This window comes from Hemiscyllium ocellatum, chromosome 16 (assembly GCF_020745735.1).
Source record: "Hemiscyllium ocellatum isolate sHemOce1 chromosome 16, sHemOce1.pat.X.cur, whole genome shotgun sequence".
Taxonomy (NCBI): Eukaryota; Metazoa; Chordata; class Chondrichthyes; order Orectolobiformes; family Hemiscylliidae; genus Hemiscyllium; species Hemiscyllium ocellatum.
The window spans coordinates 61476171-61497645 of record NC_083416.1 but is presented as its reverse complement, the minus strand read 5'-3'; the positions used below and the strand labels follow the sequence as shown (position 1 = coordinate 61497645).

At 37.8% G+C, this 21475-nt stretch overlaps 1 protein-coding gene across 1 annotated transcript in view; it reads right to left on the bottom strand.

The window, feature by feature from the left end:
* LOC132823447 (heat shock 70 kDa protein 4-like) overlaps nt 1–21475 on the bottom strand; it is a 72520-nt gene that overhangs the window by 21627 nt on the left and 29418 nt on the right. The window contains exons 6-14 of the mRNA XM_060837318.1: nt 20560–20693; nt 20013–20257; nt 17885–17961; nt 15499–15650; nt 11550–11656; nt 9245–9378; nt 5045–5238; nt 4178–4279; nt 674–829 (exon numbers count right to left, since the gene is read on the bottom strand). Of these exons, the coding sequence (XP_060693301.1) occupies nt 674–829; nt 4178–4279; nt 5045–5238; nt 9245–9378; nt 11550–11656; nt 15499–15650; nt 17885–17961; nt 20013–20257; nt 20560–20693 (1301 nt within the window). The remainder of the gene's footprint in view (nt 1–673; nt 830–4177; nt 4280–5044; nt 5239–9244; nt 9379–11549; nt 11657–15498; nt 15651–17884; nt 17962–20012; nt 20258–20559; nt 20694–21475) is intronic.

The following is a 21475-nucleotide window of genomic DNA, read 5'->3' as shown; positions in this document are numbered from 1 at the left end:
ACTCAGTTAAAAATCTCTCAGCCTCTCCATCCGACAATCCATTGTGACAACCCCAGATCAATTCCTGCCTTTCCAAGCGTCGATTGGTTCAGTCCTTCGATTTTTCCAATAATTTTCTTACTGCTGATTTAAGACTAACTGGCAATTATCTGACCTACCCTTGCTGTTTTCTTGAACAAGGAAACGTTAGCTATCCTCCAGTTCTTTGGCACTTCATCTGTAGCCAGTGAATTATTAAACATCCCTACCAGGGATGCAGCCACGTCTTCCTTTGCCTCCCATAGCAACCTATGATGTATCTCATCAGGCCCTGGGGATTTATGTACCATTATGCTGTGAAAACATCTAATACTTCATCCTCTTAAATTTTAACATGCTCTGGAAACTCACCATCCCAACTGGAATCTTCAGCTACAATGTCTTTCTCCTTTGTGAATACAGATGGGAAATATTCAGTTAAGATCTCACCCACTGCCTTTGCCTACACCTACACCCACACACACACACACTCTTGTGTCTCTAATAGGCCCCATACTTGTCCCAGCTAAGAACTTCGGCAGCATGTCTGTTAGCAATAATCAAATCTTGCACTATTAAGCAACTGTTCGACAAGTTATATGTTTAGCTCTTAGCAGCTATATTATAACAACCTTTGCTCAAGAGTGTTTCCTACCTCAGTTTCAATGAATAGGTTCAGCAGCTGCTGATCCAACTGCCATTGCAGATTACTCTCTATGGGTAGGTCCACAGTCTTCGTTTTGACCTTCGCTTTTTTTGCCTGAGGAGGCTGGTCTCTATTTTTATCTTCCTTGGAAGCAGTTTCGCCAGTCTAAAAGAAAAAGAACAAGAAATCAATTTTATGTTGACTGGATGAAGCAATCTTTCATAACATTATATTTAAAGAGCTTGACAAACAACGAAGAGGAGGAAGATAGGAGGAGGGAGGGAGGGAAATAGGAAGAGTTGAGATAGGGTTGATCATTTAGGATCCAGTGGAATTTCTTCACTCAAAGGGTTGAGAGTCTTTAGAATTCTCAGAGGGTGTTGATGCTCAAGGTTGAAATGGACACATATCTCTTAATTCAGATTGTCCAAAAATATGAGAAGGGAACAGAAAAGTGAATTGTGAATGGAGGATCAAATGGTAAAGACCTGAGGAACTGTATAGTCTACTCCTTACTCCTATTTCATATGCTCTTAGTTCTTAAATGTGCCTCTGGAGGAAGTATTTAGTAAACTTAGCTTTGTGAGCATAATCCATTCCCCATTTCTGATCATGTTTTGATATGATCATCCAGAATCCATATAAAGAGTCAACTTTTTCTGTCCACTTTAAATTCTTACTTCTACATTTCTAACATTTTCTACTGTAATTACACCCTCAATGATGAGAGCACAGTGGATAGGGAAGAGGAAAAAAGTGATTGATGCAGGAGGAAAAGGTAGTGACCAGGGCAAAATGGACTTGGTGGTCTTGTTCATCGTTCATGGTGAAGATGCTCACCGTGGTAGGTTTCTGGTGGGTATGCAAATGACTGCTAAAGGCAATGCATTCTTAATGGGTTCCTCCTCAAATAGGATCGAGCAGTGCAGGCAAGTTCTGAGTGAGTTGCTAGCTTATAATTTTCATACCTTATTTTTCTCTGCCTTGGATAAGCACTTGATTTTGAAGGAAGTTGCATATTTTATTTGATTGTGTCTATCAAACCTAAGTGAAACCTTAGAAGTGTTTTTGTAGCACATCTGAACAACATGAACATGAACCCCAGACTCAAGCATAGTACGGAGTTTTTTTTTGCTTAGCAAATGTCAGGCATTTTGGCAACATAAAATTCCAACTCAGGCACGAGTGTCTCAATATGTATGGGTGCTTAGCATGCCAGTTTAGGTGAGCATTTGAATGTCTGTTATTTTTTTCTACTATCTTCTTCAGTATCTTCAGAAACTTCAGAAGGCAGCTCAAGTGAAAGTGGTGATCTTGCTACACAGTCCAAGTATTGTGGGAGTAGAGCCGATTGGGCAGAACTAATTATGTAAAAGACTTTTGATGTTCAAAGTCTGTTCAAGAATTGCACTGAATTCTTGCATGGATCTGATTGTCAACATAAGAGAAATTGTTTGATAAATGAACTTATCTATTGCTGACAGATTCTGATCATGGCCTGAAACATTGCAATCAAGAAGTGGCCTTCCAAGTACAGGTTGGTACAATACTTCAGTTTTGTTAGTGCTGATGGTAAGGCCAGATTTGTTGCATGCATTGTTGAACGAACGATGCATTGCAGCTAGTGAAATGATCAGCAAACAGGAAAATCGGAGGATGTCATTGGACACCTTGGTCTACCACTTCTTCATTCAAGCTGTCAAAGAAAGGTGTGGACAAAGAAAAATATGGATTTATAGATGGGAAATATGGAAGGAAAAGAACGTTGAGAGAAGTTGGTAATGTACAGGGACAAATTATGCACCAATATCACCACAAAATTTTAAAGTAATTTTGTCTTTAATGTTATCCCACCTATCGCTCGTCTCCTTTAGTTTAAAGCCTCAATTTCCTTTGCTATGCATGACTTGTTCATTGCAATGCACTATATTGACTAGCATCTTACAGAAATATGAGAGAATAACTGGTGCACTGCCTTTCATTTGCTGCATGACAACAAACAGTTTAGAAGAAACAATGCCTACAGCCCAAGGAAAATTTTACTGTTTTTTTCTCATTTGTCGTTATGCACATTCCGAATTTTCTTTGCCGTACTGCTGGCATTCATGCATTCTGCTGCCTCAACCCTATTTTCTAGAAATTGTCTCTTTCGACTATCCTAATGCTTTACCATGTCTCCTTAGCAACAACTTATTTCGCCAGATTTTGTTTACCTGTTCCTAAATATTGTGACATGGCGTGAAATTTTGATAAAAAGTGAGCAAGGTAACATTCTGCTATCAACTTCCTTCAGTAAGTGAATCAGTACTCCATGTTGAGCAGCATGGAAAAAATGTTAAGAACAGAGCGTGCATCCTGGATGGAGTTCTTCAACATTCCATCACCAAGAGTGGCTCAGTAGCACTGTTGCGACCAAGTTAGCAAAATCCTGAAGGATACTGTTAACAGTGTCTGTACAGCAGATTGTCAAAGAACCAAAGAGGAAAAACACTATTCAATCTCACCTTCACCAATCCACCAATCACCAACCTGCACATGTAAGGCCACTTCTTAATCCCAGATACCACTTGTGGGAGTAACTACAGCATAGTTATTGTAATGAGAAAGCCTGACTTCACATTGAGAACCAAGTTGCATAGCACCACCATCATGCAAAATAGGATCAATTCAAAAGATTCAACAGCGCGTAACTGGACATCCAGAAAGGTCTGTGGCTATAGACGGCAGCATTACATTTCAGTTTGCAATTTCATGGCCAGGGATATTACATTATTACCATCAAGTCATTGGATCAACTTTGGCATACTGGGAGCAACACCAGGTATTTCTAAGAGTGAGAAGCCAATTGAGTGCAATTAAAGTACACATCAAAGCCACACCAAAACAGTAGACATAACACACTATCAATTATTAACAGTCTACCACCATCCACAAACAAGTTAAGGAGGCTCCATAAGTATCTGTATGATCTACCTTTTTCAAATCACAATTTAGGGAAATGCTGAAACAGTCTCACCTTGCAACTACCCTGTAGCAATTGTTCAACACCATTCCGGACAAAGCAGCCCACTATATTAGCATTTCTTTGTCTCCATTCCACCAGTATTAGCATCCCACGGCTGCACTGTGCAACATCTAGAACAAGATGCACTGAGATAATACAGGGTAGCTTTGGCAGGAGGTGCATAGGGAACTTGCAGATTAAATCCCTAACTGACACTTCTCGATTTAGAAAATATATGCCTTCTCCCTACCCAAGTGTTGTGGACTTATTTATATCAGACTATAGTGGCTCAAGAAGGCTTACCATCATGTTCAATGTGATAAAAGTGGCCATTCACTTGTTATAAGTAATTGCTTACATTGCAATTTAAGAAAATTCAAGTACTGGAGATTTCTCATCATAATGTAAGGTGTGAAGAGCCTAATGATCCTTCAATAATTAGTGATAATCCTTAAAGGACAGTAAATGGAAAAAAAATCACAGCAAAAAGCTAAATAAAAAAAAATTACCTCCATTTCATCAATTTCATTTTTCTGACCCTCTGCTGACCCTGGAGGGAGATTACCATCACCATGAGCTGGTTCCTCCTGCTGGTCAATTTGCATCTTGCTCTGAAAAGAACAAACATTTGCAGCTCCACAACCCATCAATTCAAACACAAATACATAGACAATAAATTATTCTTTTTAAGAAAGATAGGGAACTAAGGAGCATTGTGATCAAAACACCAATCCTTGTTCATAACATACTATAATACTTTAGTTATGAATTGTTTTCAGCTAAATGACCCAACTTAGTTGTCATTTTGATTTTTCTTCTCTTGTTATCATCAACTCTCAGCTCTTCTGTGAAAGTAGACATCAAATATTCACAAGGTGTAGCAATCCAGAATCTTTTATGTCTATTAACTTCACTGCATAAAAGGATCAGTAATAATGAAGCCTCAATAATTAGCACATCACTAGGTAAAACCTAATCCTTGTTTTAGTGCAGTGTATCCATATCAATTCACATAGAATTAAGCAAAAATAGTTTTGCTCTCTGGGAGGAAGGAAAATCAAACCGTTCTGGACCAATGGATACAAGCCAGGAAGTTGATTAGTGTACTCTTTGCAGTAGGGAAGATCCACAGTTGCAATGTGGGACAGAAATTGTGGGGATGCAATAGAAGGTGTGATAAATAAGTTAGGATTTAATTTAAGCAAGCAACCTTGTGCTTTAATGTTCAAAATACCAATTCAGCAGCAATGGTACCATTGAGACACTTATGATGAATACTTTCAACTATCAAATTGCACAGTCAGTCCATAATTCAAGGGCACCAATAAACATTGTTTATCAAACCATTCATTAAGAGCAAAGAAATACAAACATACCTCCTCTTCTTTCAGATTAGTCTGGGATTGATCGGTTTCCATAGGAATATCATCAGTCTCTTCACATTTCTGCACTTCCACCAATGAGGCACTGGATACGCTGAAGACACCATGAATATTAACCCGCACTTTCACTTTCACTTTAGAACTGGACCCATCAGTTTGAGGGACCACCTTCTGAATTGTAAAGTAACCTAAACCAAAAAAAAGTAGTAAAATACTAAGAACTAATGCATCAAAATGCTCCTTTTGAAAAACAAATGCTAAATGCAAATCACTTGAGTGTTTCTGGTCTTAAGGAAATAGACTAATCAATGCAGACATGAAGTTTATCTGGTTAGAATCATTTGTCTCTACCTAAAGCACTCAAATCTCTTAATCAGGTACTCACTTTTGCTATTCAATGTCTAGATGTGCACAGGCATAACCAGGGATGAGGTAACAGTGAGGTTTCAATAAGGTTGCCTCTCATTCTTCTAAAATCTTACCAGCACAAGCTTAATCTAGTGAATTTCTCTCAAGAAAATTTCTCCATATGCCAAATTCAACATTGTGTACATTCAAAAGGAGGAATTTATACATGGAACTAGGAGTAAGTTGGTGAGGTCCTTAAAAAAATACTTTACATTGATATTCATAAAACGGTAGTACATGGTGGATGATTATCTTGGGAGGACTATGTTGATATTCTAGGAAAATGTAAAGGTGATGGTGGTGTTTTGGTGTTCTGAAAAACATTGGAGGTAGACAAGTCACCAATGCCTGATGCAATCTATCCCAGAATGCTGAAGGATGCTGGTGAAGAATGTCCCAGGGCCTTGGATGAATTCTTTGTATCTGTTTTAGTGACTGGAGAGATTCCAAAGACTGGCGAATAGCCAGTGCTCCTTTGTTTAAAGGGCAACATGGTTAGCCTGGGAAATTACAGACTGGTGAGTCTAAAGTCGTGGTTGGGAAAGTACTGGAGAAGAATTTTAGGGACAGGATTGACTCACAAAAGAAAAAAAGAGTGGAAGGGTGTTTTTCTGATTGGAGATCTGTATGTTATGTTCCGCAGGGATTAAATGCGAGGACTCCTTTTGTTTGTATAGAAGTGATCTGGAGGACAATATCGGAGGCCTGATTAGTAACTTTGCAGACACCACAGATTGGGGGAGTTATGGATAGTGAGGCGAACTGCCAGAGGATACAGCAGGATATAAATAGACTGGATACTTGGGCAGAAAAAAGGCAGATGGCATTTAATCCAGATAAACGGGAGTTGATGCATTTTGGAAAATCTAGTGCAGGAGGGAAGTATACAGAAAATGGCAGAATCCTTAATAGCATCAACATTCAGGGATCTAGGCAAATAGGTCTTTACTTCCCTGAAAGTGGCAATATAAATCAATAAAGTGATGAAGAAAACATGATATGTTTATCTTCATCTGCTGGGAAGAGTATGAAAACTGGCAGATCATGCTGCAGCTGATTTCGATAAACCACATTTGGAATAGTGTGCTCAGTTCTGGTAGCCACACTACCAAAAAGACACAGACATTGGAGAAAACACAATTTCAAAAATTTCTTTGTGTATACTAACTGGATATAATGATTCTCAGGTAGGGAGAGGCAATTGTCTCATGGTGTTATTGCGAGACTAATAAACCAGTTAAAGATCTGGAGACCTGGGTTCAAACCCTGCCATGGCTGATGGAACATAAATGGAATAAGAATCTGGAATTTGTCAATGGCAATCACTCACTAATGAGTATGACTGTCCATCTGGAAACTTCCACGTTACTGATTAGGGTTCTGTGGGTCCTTGCATGGCTGATATGTCTAATACTAAAGCTGCACTGCTGACCACACATTTGGCAGGTGCTTTCAGAGAGTGGAATTAGTCCTTGCCTTCGAGATTGTTGGTATTCCTTTCTCCAGTTCCACTTCCACACTTGCCCTTTCTGCCAGGTGTTCAAAGAATAGTGTTCCTTATGGGAGTTTCCTCCCAGTTGATTTCTTTTGAACAAGGGTTGCCGATATGTTGACAAGCATGTTGCATATCCTGCAGAAGTCTTTGACATGGTTCCTTTGTCCTCTTGTTAGGATGCCTTCCTTGAGTTAGGCGAACATGATTTGCTATGGTAGTCTGAACTCAGCCATTTAAGCATGGGGCTGGTCCAGCGGAGATGATTTCAGATGATCACTGCCTTGATTTAGTGCTGTTAGCTACTTCATGAATGCTGATGTTAGTATGCCTGCCCTCTCAGTTGATATGGAGACGCCATCTCAAATGTGACAGTATTTCAAGGGTCTTGAGGTGGCTTCTATGCACAGAGGTAGTTTTGGAGCAAATTAGAAGAGGACCACCTTATACACAAGAATTTTGGCATTAGCATGAATGTCACTGTCAAAGCAGCTCATCTTTAGGTGTCCAAAGGTGGTACTCTTAAATCGGATGCAGTATTGAATCTCCACATCAATATCAGTCTTAGATGAGAAGTCGCTTCTCAGTTAGGGGAAATGTTTTGTGTTTGGACGATTTCTCCATTGAACTTAATGAACGATAACCCCAGAGCTTGATCTGGGACAAATTAGTAAAGGATTCAAATCTTCTAGGAAGTCAAGGTTGAGACCAATTGCTTCTGTAAAGACACAAAAGCAGAGATGATACTGTTATCCACATACTGAAGTTCCGCAAGCAAGGCCGGTATCATTTCCTTGGATTTCAACCATTTGAGGTAGAAGTTTCTCACGCACTTTGTAGACAACTCCCAAAGCACTGGAAGCTTGTTCTCGATAAGAAAAATGATGGCAATGAAGATGGAGAAAAGGGTGGGGTGATGACATACCCCTGCTTGAACCCTGTCTTCAAAGTGTTCTGTTACATTACTGTCACCGATATCTTGTCTTGAAGGAGACGGGGGATGTTGAGGAATTTCACTGGACAGCTGACCTTCGGCAGGATCTTCCCAATTGACTGAGTCAAAAGTGTTGGTCAGGTCAAGAATGCCAGTCATCAAACAGTGATCTATGCAGAAAATACCAATGACTGACAGCAAATGAAGGCTGCAGCAGTGAATCTGGAATTTAGGGTCTAATGACGACCATGAAACCACTGAATTATCAGAAAAACACTCCTGGTTCACAATGTCCTATAAAGAAGAAAACTACTGTCCTTATTTGGTCTGGCCTCATGACTCCAGAGCCATATCAATGTGGTTGACCCTTAATTGCCCTCTGGGCAATTAGGATAATAAATGGTGGGCTTGCCAGCAACACCTATATCCCATAAATGAATAAAAGTTTCCTCATAAGTACATTCCAGAAATGGACTAATGTTCATAAAATAAAGTTTAGGCAATAAGTGAACCCTAAAAATAATGTACATCCAATAGCTTTGTAAGCAGAATGATAGCTGGAATGGAGATACAGCTAAATCTGTTAACTGCCTTAGTTATCAAATTTATTTCGGATGAGGCACAACAACTCAAACGGGTTATGGGAGTCATAGGAAAATACACAGTCTCCAAAATACTCTCAATGGTAGAAGTGCAACATGTGGACAAAATCCTTTCCGTATCAGGATAATTCTTAGTGCATTTTGGATTATTTAATAAAAAGATGTCGAATAGCAGAATTACATCTCATGATAGATGCTATATTGGAAGTTTTACAAGCAAAGATCAATTCAGCTTGCTGTGAACACATTGTCATTAAGATGCACATTCCAAACACCTGGCATCACATCAGTATTGAAAAGAATATAGACCAGATCACAAATTCATGTTGCAGATAAAACTTTTTTTTTGGTTTGACAGCAGAATTTTGCACAGAGTATAGCAATCGTGTGTTCACTGAAGGAGCAGCATAACACATCTAATGTAACCTGTAAACATTTAAGAGACAACTTCACTTTTAGGATTAAGCTGAAATAGACTGATACTTTTCAGTGACAAGCATGCTGGCCATAGGCCCTTTCAGGAGTCTGCATGACACAGGAGCGAAAACTGGATCATGTAGGATAGTCCAATCTCAGCATCAACATTTACATGATAAACATTGCTGAGGCTCTATTCATGACTTTTCAATAAGGTTGATTTTATAGGAATGAGTGCAAGACAAAAAAAAAATGTTCTCAGAGTCTCTTTTTAGCAATGTTTACTTCTTCTTCACTAAAAACAGCAATTAGAAAGAACATAAGCATTTACTTTATCTCACCAATTTTGGGGTCAGGATAAGGCAATTCCTTGAGACAACTGTAGATTGCTTCAAGGTTAAAGGGTTCTTTTCTGTAGAAAGTGAGAACTTTGGAAAACGGTGCTGCATGGTTCTTGGGAAACACCTCACAATCACTACAAATAAAATTATAGAATACTTGAGTTAAATACACTAACTATACACATAAACCATTAGTCTGAATTTACATACATGATGCTATAAATATTTCATTACAAAGTCTAACAGCAAATTATGTCCACATTAATGTACTCTTGATTGAGAAAATATATTTTCACTCACTGGATTAAACTTATGAAAGGAAATGCCATGAAAATTCTGTCAAATGATAGCCCATTTTTACTAGAGTCTTTAACGTTGAAAAGCAACGAGGTATGTTCAGACAAAAGCAAAATTAACATTCAACTAAAAATTAAATCTTAATAAGAGTAGTAAGATATGAGGAGTGGTAGGAGATAGACAGAATTTCAAAGCCTACAGCTTAACATAATTGAAGACAAAACCAACGACAGGATGAAGGGCACAAGTGTGAAGAAGAGGCCAAACATGGAGGCACAGAGTTGAGAAGGTCTGGAGAAGAATACAGAGAAGGGGTAGGTGGATGGACAAAAAGGTCATGAAGGGAAAACAGAAAACTGGTAATTTTTAGATGATAAACTTGAAGGGAAGCAATGAATTAATATCAGTTAAAAATTACAAGGATGATGGGTGTGTACAACAGGACATAAGCTGCAGTGATTTGCATGAAATGAAGGGAACAGCCGTTGAGCACCGGAATAACCTTGTGACATAATCCATGCCTCCGTCACTGGCAGACAGGCTGCAGCAGAGATAACAGTACAATGACAGATGTAGATGAAATTTGCAACGGAAAGAATGCAGAACTCAGCTTGGAAGAAAATAAGACCTAGAAAGGGTTTGGATTAACTGATTTATTGGAATCAAATCTATTATTGACAAGTTAAACAGAATGAGGAATAGCTGGACAGAAACAAGGTACAGATTTAGATTTTGGACTGGAAAAAGCTAACTTTTTTGAGATTGTCAAAATAAAATTCCCCAAGATGTCAGAAATTTGAATAATAATTCTGGAAAAACTCAGAAGATTTGGCAGTATCCAGGGGAGGGCGAAGAGAGTGAAATAATAGTTAATGAAATTTATTTCACTTTTCACAGATTCTGCAAGAGCTGACTATTTCCAGCAGTTTGTTTTGGCAAATTTAGCATTACAGAGGGAAGGGAAAAAGGAGCAGGAGCATGGCAGAGACAGGCAAATAGATAGCAATCACAATTTTGGCACTATTAACGCCCTGTACTTGGTTCCTGTGGCTAAAAAGGATCAATATAGAACATCTAAAACTGTGTTGACAGCAGAGACAGGAGAATCATTTTTCCCAGAAATTTTCAAAGAGCTCATGATTTTGCAGAAGAGCAGGAGGAAATTGCACTTGCACAGAAATTCAGGACTTCAAAAATCAAACAATTTTTAATTTAAAATCAATTAACCATAAGCTTATGTCTTACACAGCACAACTTTGATTATCCGAACATCAATATTGGAAATTCGGATTATCCAAACATGATCTCAAGGTCCCGTAAAAACGGCATTAGGAAACTTAGCATTCAGTTATCAGTTAAACGGCATCATGTATTGCCGGATAACCGAGAAATGTTCGATAACTTGCTCTCAAATTACCGCTCAATTATGATAGATCAGTTATTGGATAAGCAACATTATGGCATGCTTTGCCAGATAACCAACACTCAAAACTACTGCTTGTTTACGATCAGATCAATTATCTGAACGATCAATTATCCAAATAAAATACTCGCAGCCCATCTCATTTGGGTAATTCAGGTTTTAGTGTATACTACAGATAATAAGTCAAGTTTGTCTGCCAATTTTCTTCACTGTTGTCCCCTGGTATTTGAGTACTAAGATATGGTTCTAGGATTGATGATAACTGTCTGGTAACATCAAATTACGAAAGCAAGAATTAGATACTCCATCTCAGGCACCAGAGACAAGCCAATTCTGCCATAGCTGGAAGAATCCTACAAGTCATTAATAGATGGAGAACCAAGGCCATAATAGTACTTTGCCATGCTGTCACGACGAGTGTATACCAAGCAGTTAAATAATGTAAATGGTGATGTATTCATGATTATTACTGTACTTTTTTTCTCAAAAGGTTAACAAACATGTGAAAATTGCAAATGGGAATTTGAACAGACTCCCAACTTCTGAAATGCAAAAGATAAGATAAGATGGAAAAAGAATGCTCACCCAAGTCCTTCATCTGCAGGGGAATTCCACCTCATGGAAATTGGGAATGGAACTAAGTCTGTGATAGAAAATTCCCTTACTTTGAATGCAGGAGAAAGAATAGCACACTAGAAAAAAAAGTAGCACAGTTTTGCATTAATTTTTAATGCACTCTCTGACTAGCACCCCACACATCTTGCACAACAATTCCCTCTTTCATCAACATATGTTGATGAAACTCTGATCTACAAGCCGCACTCCTTCAATAAGAACCCTTTAACAGTATCCTCCAAGCACATAACCTCTACCACTTTGGAGAGATAAGGGCAACATACACAGGAAAACCACTACCTCTAAGTTCTCCTCCAAGCTGCATACCATCTTCTCTTGGATGTATAATGCTATTCCTTCGCCATTGCTAGATAAAAATCTCAAAGCTGCCTTTTGAACAGAACTGTGGCTGTAACCATGCATGGACTCATTACTTTCTCAAGGGCAATTAGAAATATGCAAATGTTGGCTTCTCCAGCAATGCCAATATTATGAATTATAAAAGAAACTTGGGAAAATTGCAGCATAAATACTAACACTGCTGAAGTAATCTACATGGATCTCTTCACTGTACAAAAAAAAGGCAACTGAAAAATAACCCACATTTGCAGCACAAAAATGTCAAATTTCCTATCCACCACTTTCAGTCAGCTTAAGCTTCTGAACAGAATTTTAGAGTTCACAAAAGCTCAAAAACAACTTTCACTTTTGGAGATTAAAACTACATGCATGCACAATTTCTAATCAAACAAAACTACATTGACAAGACATTAGTGACAACCCATCAAATTGCAACTGGTTCCTAAATGTTCCCAGGAACTTAGATACTGTACAGGTAGGACCAGCTATTTTCTCAAACTGAAAACAAACTTAAATGTTAATGCTGGTATTAAGGCAGCAGTACTTTTTAAACTCCATCACTCTGCTGACACACAGTATTGATATATTTTGTGATGTTTTTCAATAGTGGATTGTTTAATTTTCAACATTGATTACCATCTTATTCACATATTGAAGCCTCTTAAAAAGAAAATAAAGATAATATCAACACAGGAGATCTGAAATGCCAAAGACAAGTTGCACTGTCAGAGGCCAGCTTTGAGCCATCTGAATTTACTTTATGGGAGGTCAGAAATGACTGGAGGAACTAGATACAGTCTATGAAAGACTATGGCATTCATCTGGGATTATAGGATTCAATAGAGGAGTATTGTTTGTGCAAGAAGCACTGGTTTTGACAAGTGCTTTTTCTTCTCCTGTTTCTGTACAAACTGTGACATATCACAGGCTGCAAAATCTACCATGAACTAGGACAGCCAGGGAGCACTTCACAATCTATTTTAAAAAATGCTTTTAAAACAGTCTTCAAAATACTTAATAGTAACATGATACAAGTTGATTAATACATCTGAAAATGAACTACTAAAATAAAGAGGTAAATGGCGGAGCAAACATTTTCTTTCCATCACAAAAACATCTTACGACAGGTTAGCTTCAGAACTAGCCAAGTTACAGATTATTTTAAACAAAAATTAGGAAATGCTGTGCAGACAATGCTCTTAGAAATAGACCATCTATGACACCTGGATTTTTTTTTCCCCTAAAGTAAATTTAAGATTTACGTTCAAACTTGGATTTTGTTTCATAGTTATAGAAATGGGAAAAGGCCATTTGGCCCATCGAAACTGCTCCACCATTATTTAAGATCATGGCTGATCTATCCAGCATCTCAGCTCCTCCTACCTGCATTATCCCCATAAACCTCAATTCTGCTACCTCGCAAAACCCATTCAACTGTGCCTTGAACCTATTCAAAGCTGCCCATAACTGCTTTCTTGGACAGAGAATTCCCACCACGGTGGGAAAAGCAGTTCCTCATTTGTCCTAAATCTACACCCCCTATCCTTGAGGCCATGTCCCCTAGTCCTAGTCTCACCCACCAGCAGAAACAAGTTTGCCTGTCGCTATCTTATCTAGCCCTTTCATAATTTTATGTTTCTATAAGATCCCTTCTCATTCTTCTAAATTCTAGCAAATACAATCCCAAGCAACTCAACCTCTCCTAATAAGGTAATCCCCATTATCTCCAGAATCAATCTGGTGAACTTCCTCTGCACTGTCTCCAAAGCCAGTATATTCCTTCCTCAAGTGCAGCCATAACTGGGTACAATACTCCAGGTGCAGCTTCACCAACACCTTGTACAACTGCAGCAGAACCCTCCTGCTCTTAAATTCAATCCCTCTACCAATGAAAGCCAATATTCAGTTCAGCTTCCTGGTTACCTGTTGCACCAGCAAATCAAGTTTTATCAATTAATATGCGAGTACTCCTCAGTCCTTCTGCACAAGAATGTGTTGCAATCTTTTACCATTTAAATAGTATTTTGACCTATTTACTTCTAAAGTGGATAACCTCACATTTACTAAGTCAGAGTATTTAATGAATATGTTTTAAACTAAATTCATGAGTCAAATTATCTTAAAGTCTTGATTTAAGAGCTCAAATGAATTCAGTTCTCAATATCTATTACTGAGCAATTTTGATGAATATTCAATAAGCAAAGAAAGGCTGAACATATTCAAGTTCAAATTTCAACATAATTTGCAGGATAGAAAAAAAAAGACATGACAAGAAGGATGGTGCTTTGGGAAACAACAGTCCATAGCCAGAAGTATTCTGATGAATGCAGCAATTGGTATAAATTCAGATCGCAGAAAATAAAGAATTGTATCTGGATTTGAATCAATATGATTTGAGAACATGAACGCTCCAATACTCCAAATTGGTGACTGTGGATGCAGAATATATCAGGTGGCTTCAAATTTGGCCCAAACTACAACAAGTAGTTAGTTTGGGTAAATTCCAACAGTTCTGAGCACTGCCAAAAATATGTAAATAAACTTTCAATAAAAACGTACTTGAGAGAAAAAAAGTTTCTTTCAGAAAAAGGCAATTTTTGCAGGAACCTTTTTTACTTCAGAAGGCGCAAAGCCTCAATTTATGAAATCCCCCTTCTGCAATACTCATGGAAAAATCTTTTCAGCTTGTTGGGTTTTCCTAAAGACCAAATTCAATTTTAAAATACTTGATCACCTCTAAGCTCAAAGGACTGCAATTCACCATTAAAATCTGGATCAAAATCAATTTATTTGTTAAATGGCCAATCTCATCCAGAACATAAAGCTAGAAACAAAATGATAAAACTTCATTTAAGGCAAGATATACTTTAAAAGACTGCTTTTAGACACCTTGTCCTCTATCCTTAAAAGGCAATGGAATGGAGGCCCAACTTAAGCTTTTGTCATGTCTCATATGTTTGCATTAATCAAAAACATAGGGGACTTTCCTTTTCTGCTGGTGAAAAAAGTACCTAATTCCATCAGGTTGAGAACAGCCACACGTTATGGGAGGAATCACAGACATGAGGTTGTATCTTGCCATTATATGAGGACAGCGTATTGTTTCCGTCTTGAAAATTATAGCGGCTTTATATTTACGCACTTAGATCTCAAAGTAATTCGTGGTATACTCAATCCATCAATATCACTCATGACGACAACTATCATTTTAATGAGTAAAAAAAATTGGCAATATTCAATCTCAAACACACCACTGTTCAATGACTTACTGAAGAATTCAGCATCAGCATTAAAGTTTTTTGTACATAAAACTGAGTAAATATTACAGCAAAAACAAGCCAGACACAGGTCTATACAAGTGCTTTGCTTGACATATGAACCTCCTGCCATCTTACTTCCTACTCAAAGAAATTTATATATCAATCAGGGATGATATTTTTTGTACCTCAGTCTACATTAATGATAACTCAGTAACTTTTGTGATACAATTAATTTTCAGTGACAGATTGATCAAGAGTTGATCACTGTGCTTTGGATCATAAAATGACAAACTTTTCACCTGCAAAGCACATCCACGAGTGACAGCCTCATCTGCATTTAAAGTTGTACTCAGTGTTTTACCAAAGAACTTGGCAATTCTTTCTTTTACAGAAGGGATACGAGTTGCTCCACCCACAATCTCAACAGCATGTATATCTTCTCGCTTCAGTTCTAAAAAAGGATAAGACATTTACAACATATAGACTATAATGGCAATGACAGAAATGGGGAAAAATAACGTTCTTTAACACAAGATTTTTTTTACTTTAAAATACTCATTCATGTGGATCAAATCCAGGATTTTACTATAATAAAAATGAGCCTGTGAGAAGTCATATCAATAGCTATACGAGATTGTTATAAATAAAGTTAAATTAAAAGAAACGTTCACTTTTTTTTTCAGAAAATGGAATATTCAAATACAGATAGTTGAGACAGATAAGGTATAACGAAATTGGGAATGTTGGGCGCAGTGAGGCCACAACTCCAAGTTGGCTCTCCAGTTCAAGTAGATCCTAGTTGATCTGCACCCCAACTGTATTTGTTTACTTTTGCTTCAAGGATGAAAATAATCACTCAAACAGCACAGGTCTCTCCTGCACATGCCTCTAGGAGGTCACCCTGATTGGATGAGTAGGAGGCATAAAACCCACGATTGAAGGAGCAGCTCATCTTGGTTTCCATGCAGGTCAAGCTTTCTCCAATTAGTTGATCGTGATTGATTCTTCTGTGCATATAAGCACTGCTTGGCTTCATATCCCTCACTATCCCTGCCCACCTGAAGTTACTGCAGTCCTAATAATTCCAAATTGCCTTCGGACCACTGCCTTTAGGGAAACTGGTTCAGACTTCTATTACAGAAAGGAAAATCTCTCCATGTTTTTGCCCCCTAATAGTCATCAGCTTTAAATTAGGCTATGTCCTTTTTGTTTTAAAAATAGCTTCAAAATGTATTCATGGGATGTGAGCATCATCACTGGTTAGGGTAGCATTTATCATATAAATGCATCTGCACTTGAAGTGGTGGTGGTAAGCTGCCATCTTGAACAGCTGCAGTCCGTTTGGCATAGGTACAGCCAAAGTGCTAACAGGAAGAGAATTTTCCAGATGTTTGATGCAACACCACTGACAGCATTGATATATTTGCAAGTCAGAATTATGAATGATTGAAGGGGAACTTACAGATAGTAGTGTTTCCATGTGTATACTGCTCTAGTGCTTTTAGATGGTCTTAGTCATGACTTTGAAGATACTGTCCAAGAAGCCTTAGTTAATCACTATCGTGCATCATGTAGATGGCACAGACTCCTTGAGTATCAGTGATAGAGTGAGTAACGTTTTTTGGATGTGGTCTCGTTTCTGTAAACTGCTTTGCTCTGGACAGTGTCAAGCTTCTTCAGTGTCGAAGCTGCATTCACTCAAGCTAGTGGGGAGTGTTCTATTACAACTCGGACATAAGCCTTCTAGATGGCAGATAGGCCCTGAGGATTCTGAAGGAGAGTTAGGCACTGAAAGATTCCAAGCTTCTAACCTGCTGTTACAACCCAGTGTTTATAAGGCTAGTCCTGTTTAGCTTCTTGACTATGGTAAGTCCCAGGATGTTGTTTGCAGGAGATTCAATCCTGGTAATGGGACAAGTAATATGCCAACAATTAGATTCTTCGTTTGAGATGTTCACTTCTGTGGTACCAACATTTTTTCCTTTTGTCAGCCCAACTGTGGATATTGTCCAGGTCTTCCCACATTTGGACACAGACTGCTTCAAATTTCTGAGCTTCACGAAGTGATGAACATTGTGCAAACATTCCCACTTTTTACTTTATGTATGTGGTAAGATCATGGCTAAGCAGCTAAAGATGGTTGGGCCAACCTGAGGAGCTCCTGCAGAAACAAATTCTCCAGTTGACATGAATAGCCTCCAATAACCATAATCATCGTCCTTCATGCTCAGTGTGACTCCAACCAGTGGAGAATTTTCACCAGACTTCCATTAACTTGAGCCTTCACAGGACTCCACTGTGACAGTCAGTCAAATACTCGCTTGCTGTCACTTCCTTCTAGATGTCACGTGGAATGAATCAAATTGTTGAAGAATAGCATCCATGATTGGGGATTTCTGGAGGGGGGCAAAGACAGATCATCTACTTGGCACTGATAGCTGAAACTTCTTGCAAATGGTCCAGCCTTACTTTTGCCCTAACGTACTAGATTATCTGCTTCCTAAGCATTTCCACAATGTTCTGTTTGCATTTCAGATTTCCTGCATTTGCAGATTTAGCTTTTGCACAAACTGAATTGTCTATTTTTTAAACTGCAATTACTGAATTTTTTTCAAAAACAAAATCACAGGTGTGAAACAAGTATAGAAAATCCAAAGGCTAACAAATCTTAATTTGTTTACTCACTGGTTTGTTCCATAATACTGCGAAGAGGACCCTCCACTTTGGACAAAAGCGAGCTGCACATTTCTTCAAACTGGGCCCTTTAACAGCACAACAGAGAAAAAGATTGAGAAAGTTTGACCAGGTCTGGGGGAAAAAAAAAACAAGAACACAAAATACAATTACCTAAAAATTATTTATCTCCTAAACATCTTGAAAACATTCTCAAACTATTTGTAATTATGCTCATTACTAAACCACCAATATTAAACTAGTATGCATGATCAAAATCTCACTAAGCAGTGATTCAAGGTTGTACAATCTTTGGTCAGGTCAGAAATTGTCATCTGCAGTCCTCACTTTCTCTTAGAAATTGGTGTTCCTATCTTCAATGCAAAATATGCTTAAAATTTTAATTTCCTTTACAAATGTTTCATTACGTAGACTACTATAATTGAAAAAGGCTCACCGTCACACAAAAATATGTAGGATGGGCAACACATGCTGACATTTCTAATAATGCCAACATCTTGAAGAATACCATAAAACATTAATACAGCATTGTTTTGTCAAAATGAAATAAGCAACTTACTAGTAGAAAGCTTGGACCGTCCTTAAATATATCTGACTTCACAAATTTAAATTTGTTTTGCACATTAAGCTTTTTAACACTTACTAAAACCCTGAAGACATAGTCAGTCCATACATTATATGGCATCATAACTCCACTGGCATTGTTTCATTAAATTTATGATGATAGGTCACTGGTTCCACTTAAAACTCAATGGAGGTTTTGTCTCCAGCAGACAAGGTTCAGACTTCAAGCCAAGACTTCTGGTACTCCAGAGAGACTCACATGAGGACGTCAATTAGACTGTGTCGAAAACATGACATTTTGAAGTGATACCTTTTAGGCAGCAAGGAAAATGGGGCAGATGTTCAAAGCTTTGAATCACTTGTTATTTTGAGCTTTGCACAGCTGACAATGTTGAAACTCGTGTGCCAGGATCTCCTGAATGCACGAACACAGTGCATACAGCCCCTGTTCACAAACTTACGGACATCCTAAAGTTCAAGCTTGACAGGTTGATTCCATCTCTAGCATCTGGTCAAATCTATTCCCCCCCCCCCCCGCCCCCGAAGCACTTTTATTCTAAAACCTGGCAAATAGTCTCAACAGCAGTGACAAGTGACCGTTGAAATGACTTTTGAATCAGTTGTATGTACTTCTACAGTATTGAGAAAGCAAGTCAGGAGACAAAGATAAAATCAGTATGCAGTAATCAAACTTTAAACTATTTAGTCTTTTTTTTAAATTCACATCTCAAAAGAAGAGAGTGTTTTTAATTCGATAATAACCACCCTGTCACAGATACCAGGAATATTGCTGCTCTCAAAGTGATAAAACACTTTGGATTACGTGCAAGGCAGGGTAGCATTAGGCCAAATAGTTGCGTTTTGCCTTTGGTATGGACCTAGGCTAGGCGAGAAAAGATATTCTCCCTAGGCTCTGATAAACAAAATACATGGAAAATGTCCAAAACAAAATTAAACTGAGGGAAACAACATACTTTACATACATACTTAAAATATAATCAAAAGAAAATCCATGCTGCCCTTTGGTCTATTTCATATGTGTACCTTAAGCTCAACATCAATCACTCCTAGCTTTAAAATGGCTATACTGTACATATCAAGCAAATAGCTGAAGACAATTAATATTTTTAATTTTTCCATTTGGGTGTTATCAAACTAGAATTTTTAGAAAAATATAGTGAGATAATGTACTTAGAGGTAATGAAAAATATTAAATCATTGCGCAACTTTCACAGAGGGTGGTGTGCTTAGTGATTGAGCTAGCAGAGTTAGTAGTAATGGGTCATTTACAACATTTCAACAGGTACATGAATGGGAAAGGTTTAGAAGTATATGGACCAAACACAGGAAACTGGGAATCATTCAATTTGGGATACACGGAAGGCATGGATAAGTTGGACCAAAGAGTTGTTTCTGTGGTGTATACCTATGACTTGTGAAGTCTAGATGTATCTTATTATGTTTTTTCTCTTGCAAGCAATCCTAAGTACAATACTGTATTTTTAGAAAAATAACTTCTAAGGGGCTAGGATTCTGAAATGGTTTTATTTTGTACCTGTTCAATGATCCAGAAACATCAATGTCATTCATGAAACACTCAATGTTCATTGGTATGTCAGATGCATTTGCACTCATAAGTTTCTTCAGCTTTTCACATTCCTGGAATAGCCGCATTACGGCTCGAATCTTTGACTTAACATCTAGTTTGTACTTTTTACTGAATTCTTCACAGAAATGGTTGACTAGAATCTCATCGAAGTTCTTTCCACCCAAATAGGGATCAAAAGCAGTAGCGAGGACCTAGAACAACAAACTTACTGTGAAATGGTAAAGAGAAAGATGGCACCAAGAAATCAAGTTACATTTTATGTGTATCTTTATTTGTTCTAACAAAGAGCAATAATTTAAAAGTCACAACCTGTCGATTTAGAGAGACTTACTTCATACCTTATGCTAAGAAATAAAGGAAAGTGTATGCAGCAGAATTAAAATCAAAGTGAAGCAGTTTCTTTATTAGCAAGGATAAGCATTAGATTATGCAATACTGATTCGGCAAAACATCAAACAAGACAGACGTGCATTAAACATTTTCTAGGTTTTACCTTTAGTTTTCCCTTATTGAATGCACAGGCTGAAACCTGATATGCGGAGTGTCCCAAATCAATAAAGACAACATTCCTCGGCTTCTCCTCTGGGGCCGGCAGATCTTGTTTATATATCCCATAAGCGAGTGCAACTGTATATAAAACAAAAACTGTAACTACACAACATTCCAAAGAGAAGTAATTTTAATTTGAACATGGAAGATATACAGAAAAAATCAGAATGTAGTGAAGTTGAATAAAGAACATTGTTTTTGAAATGATCGTATTTCTCCTTAATGGAATTGAAAAATGCTGGTAAAGACAATTCAGATCAACATTACCATTGGACAGAATATCTCTTGTAAGGAAAAACTTCTACCCCAATCATGAAATTACAAAACAGCTGTGAATGGAAACTGTATAAGGACCTGGTTTCCTCATGGCTGACAAATATACTGCCGTTTCCTATCATATTCATAAGTGTTCAGTACACTACCAAAAGACTGATGGACACAGATTGCAACTAAGGACAAATTTAGTCTTGAGAGAAAAGGTAGCATAGCCTAGAACTTCAGCCGAACCACATTCCTTCCGCTGTGGCAACTGATTCATAGCAATTTTAAAGTGCAAAGTGTATTCAGCACAACTAGATCTTCCATTGGTTTGAAGATCATGGTGAAACATAATTGATCATTCCCACCAAGGTGAATACATTATTTTCTGGAGTGGGCATGCTCCAAAAATTAAGTGAAACAAACCTGGGACACTAAAGTAATTAATAAGCAGGTTGGGTTTTTAAAAAAAACTATTTTCACTATTTAAAAGTTGAATTACTCATGGAAAATTGGCACATTTAAAACCCACTGACATCTGTGTCAATTCACTTCACTGTTACTAAAACAAAGCAAGAACTTAAAATTAATTCAAAAGTACT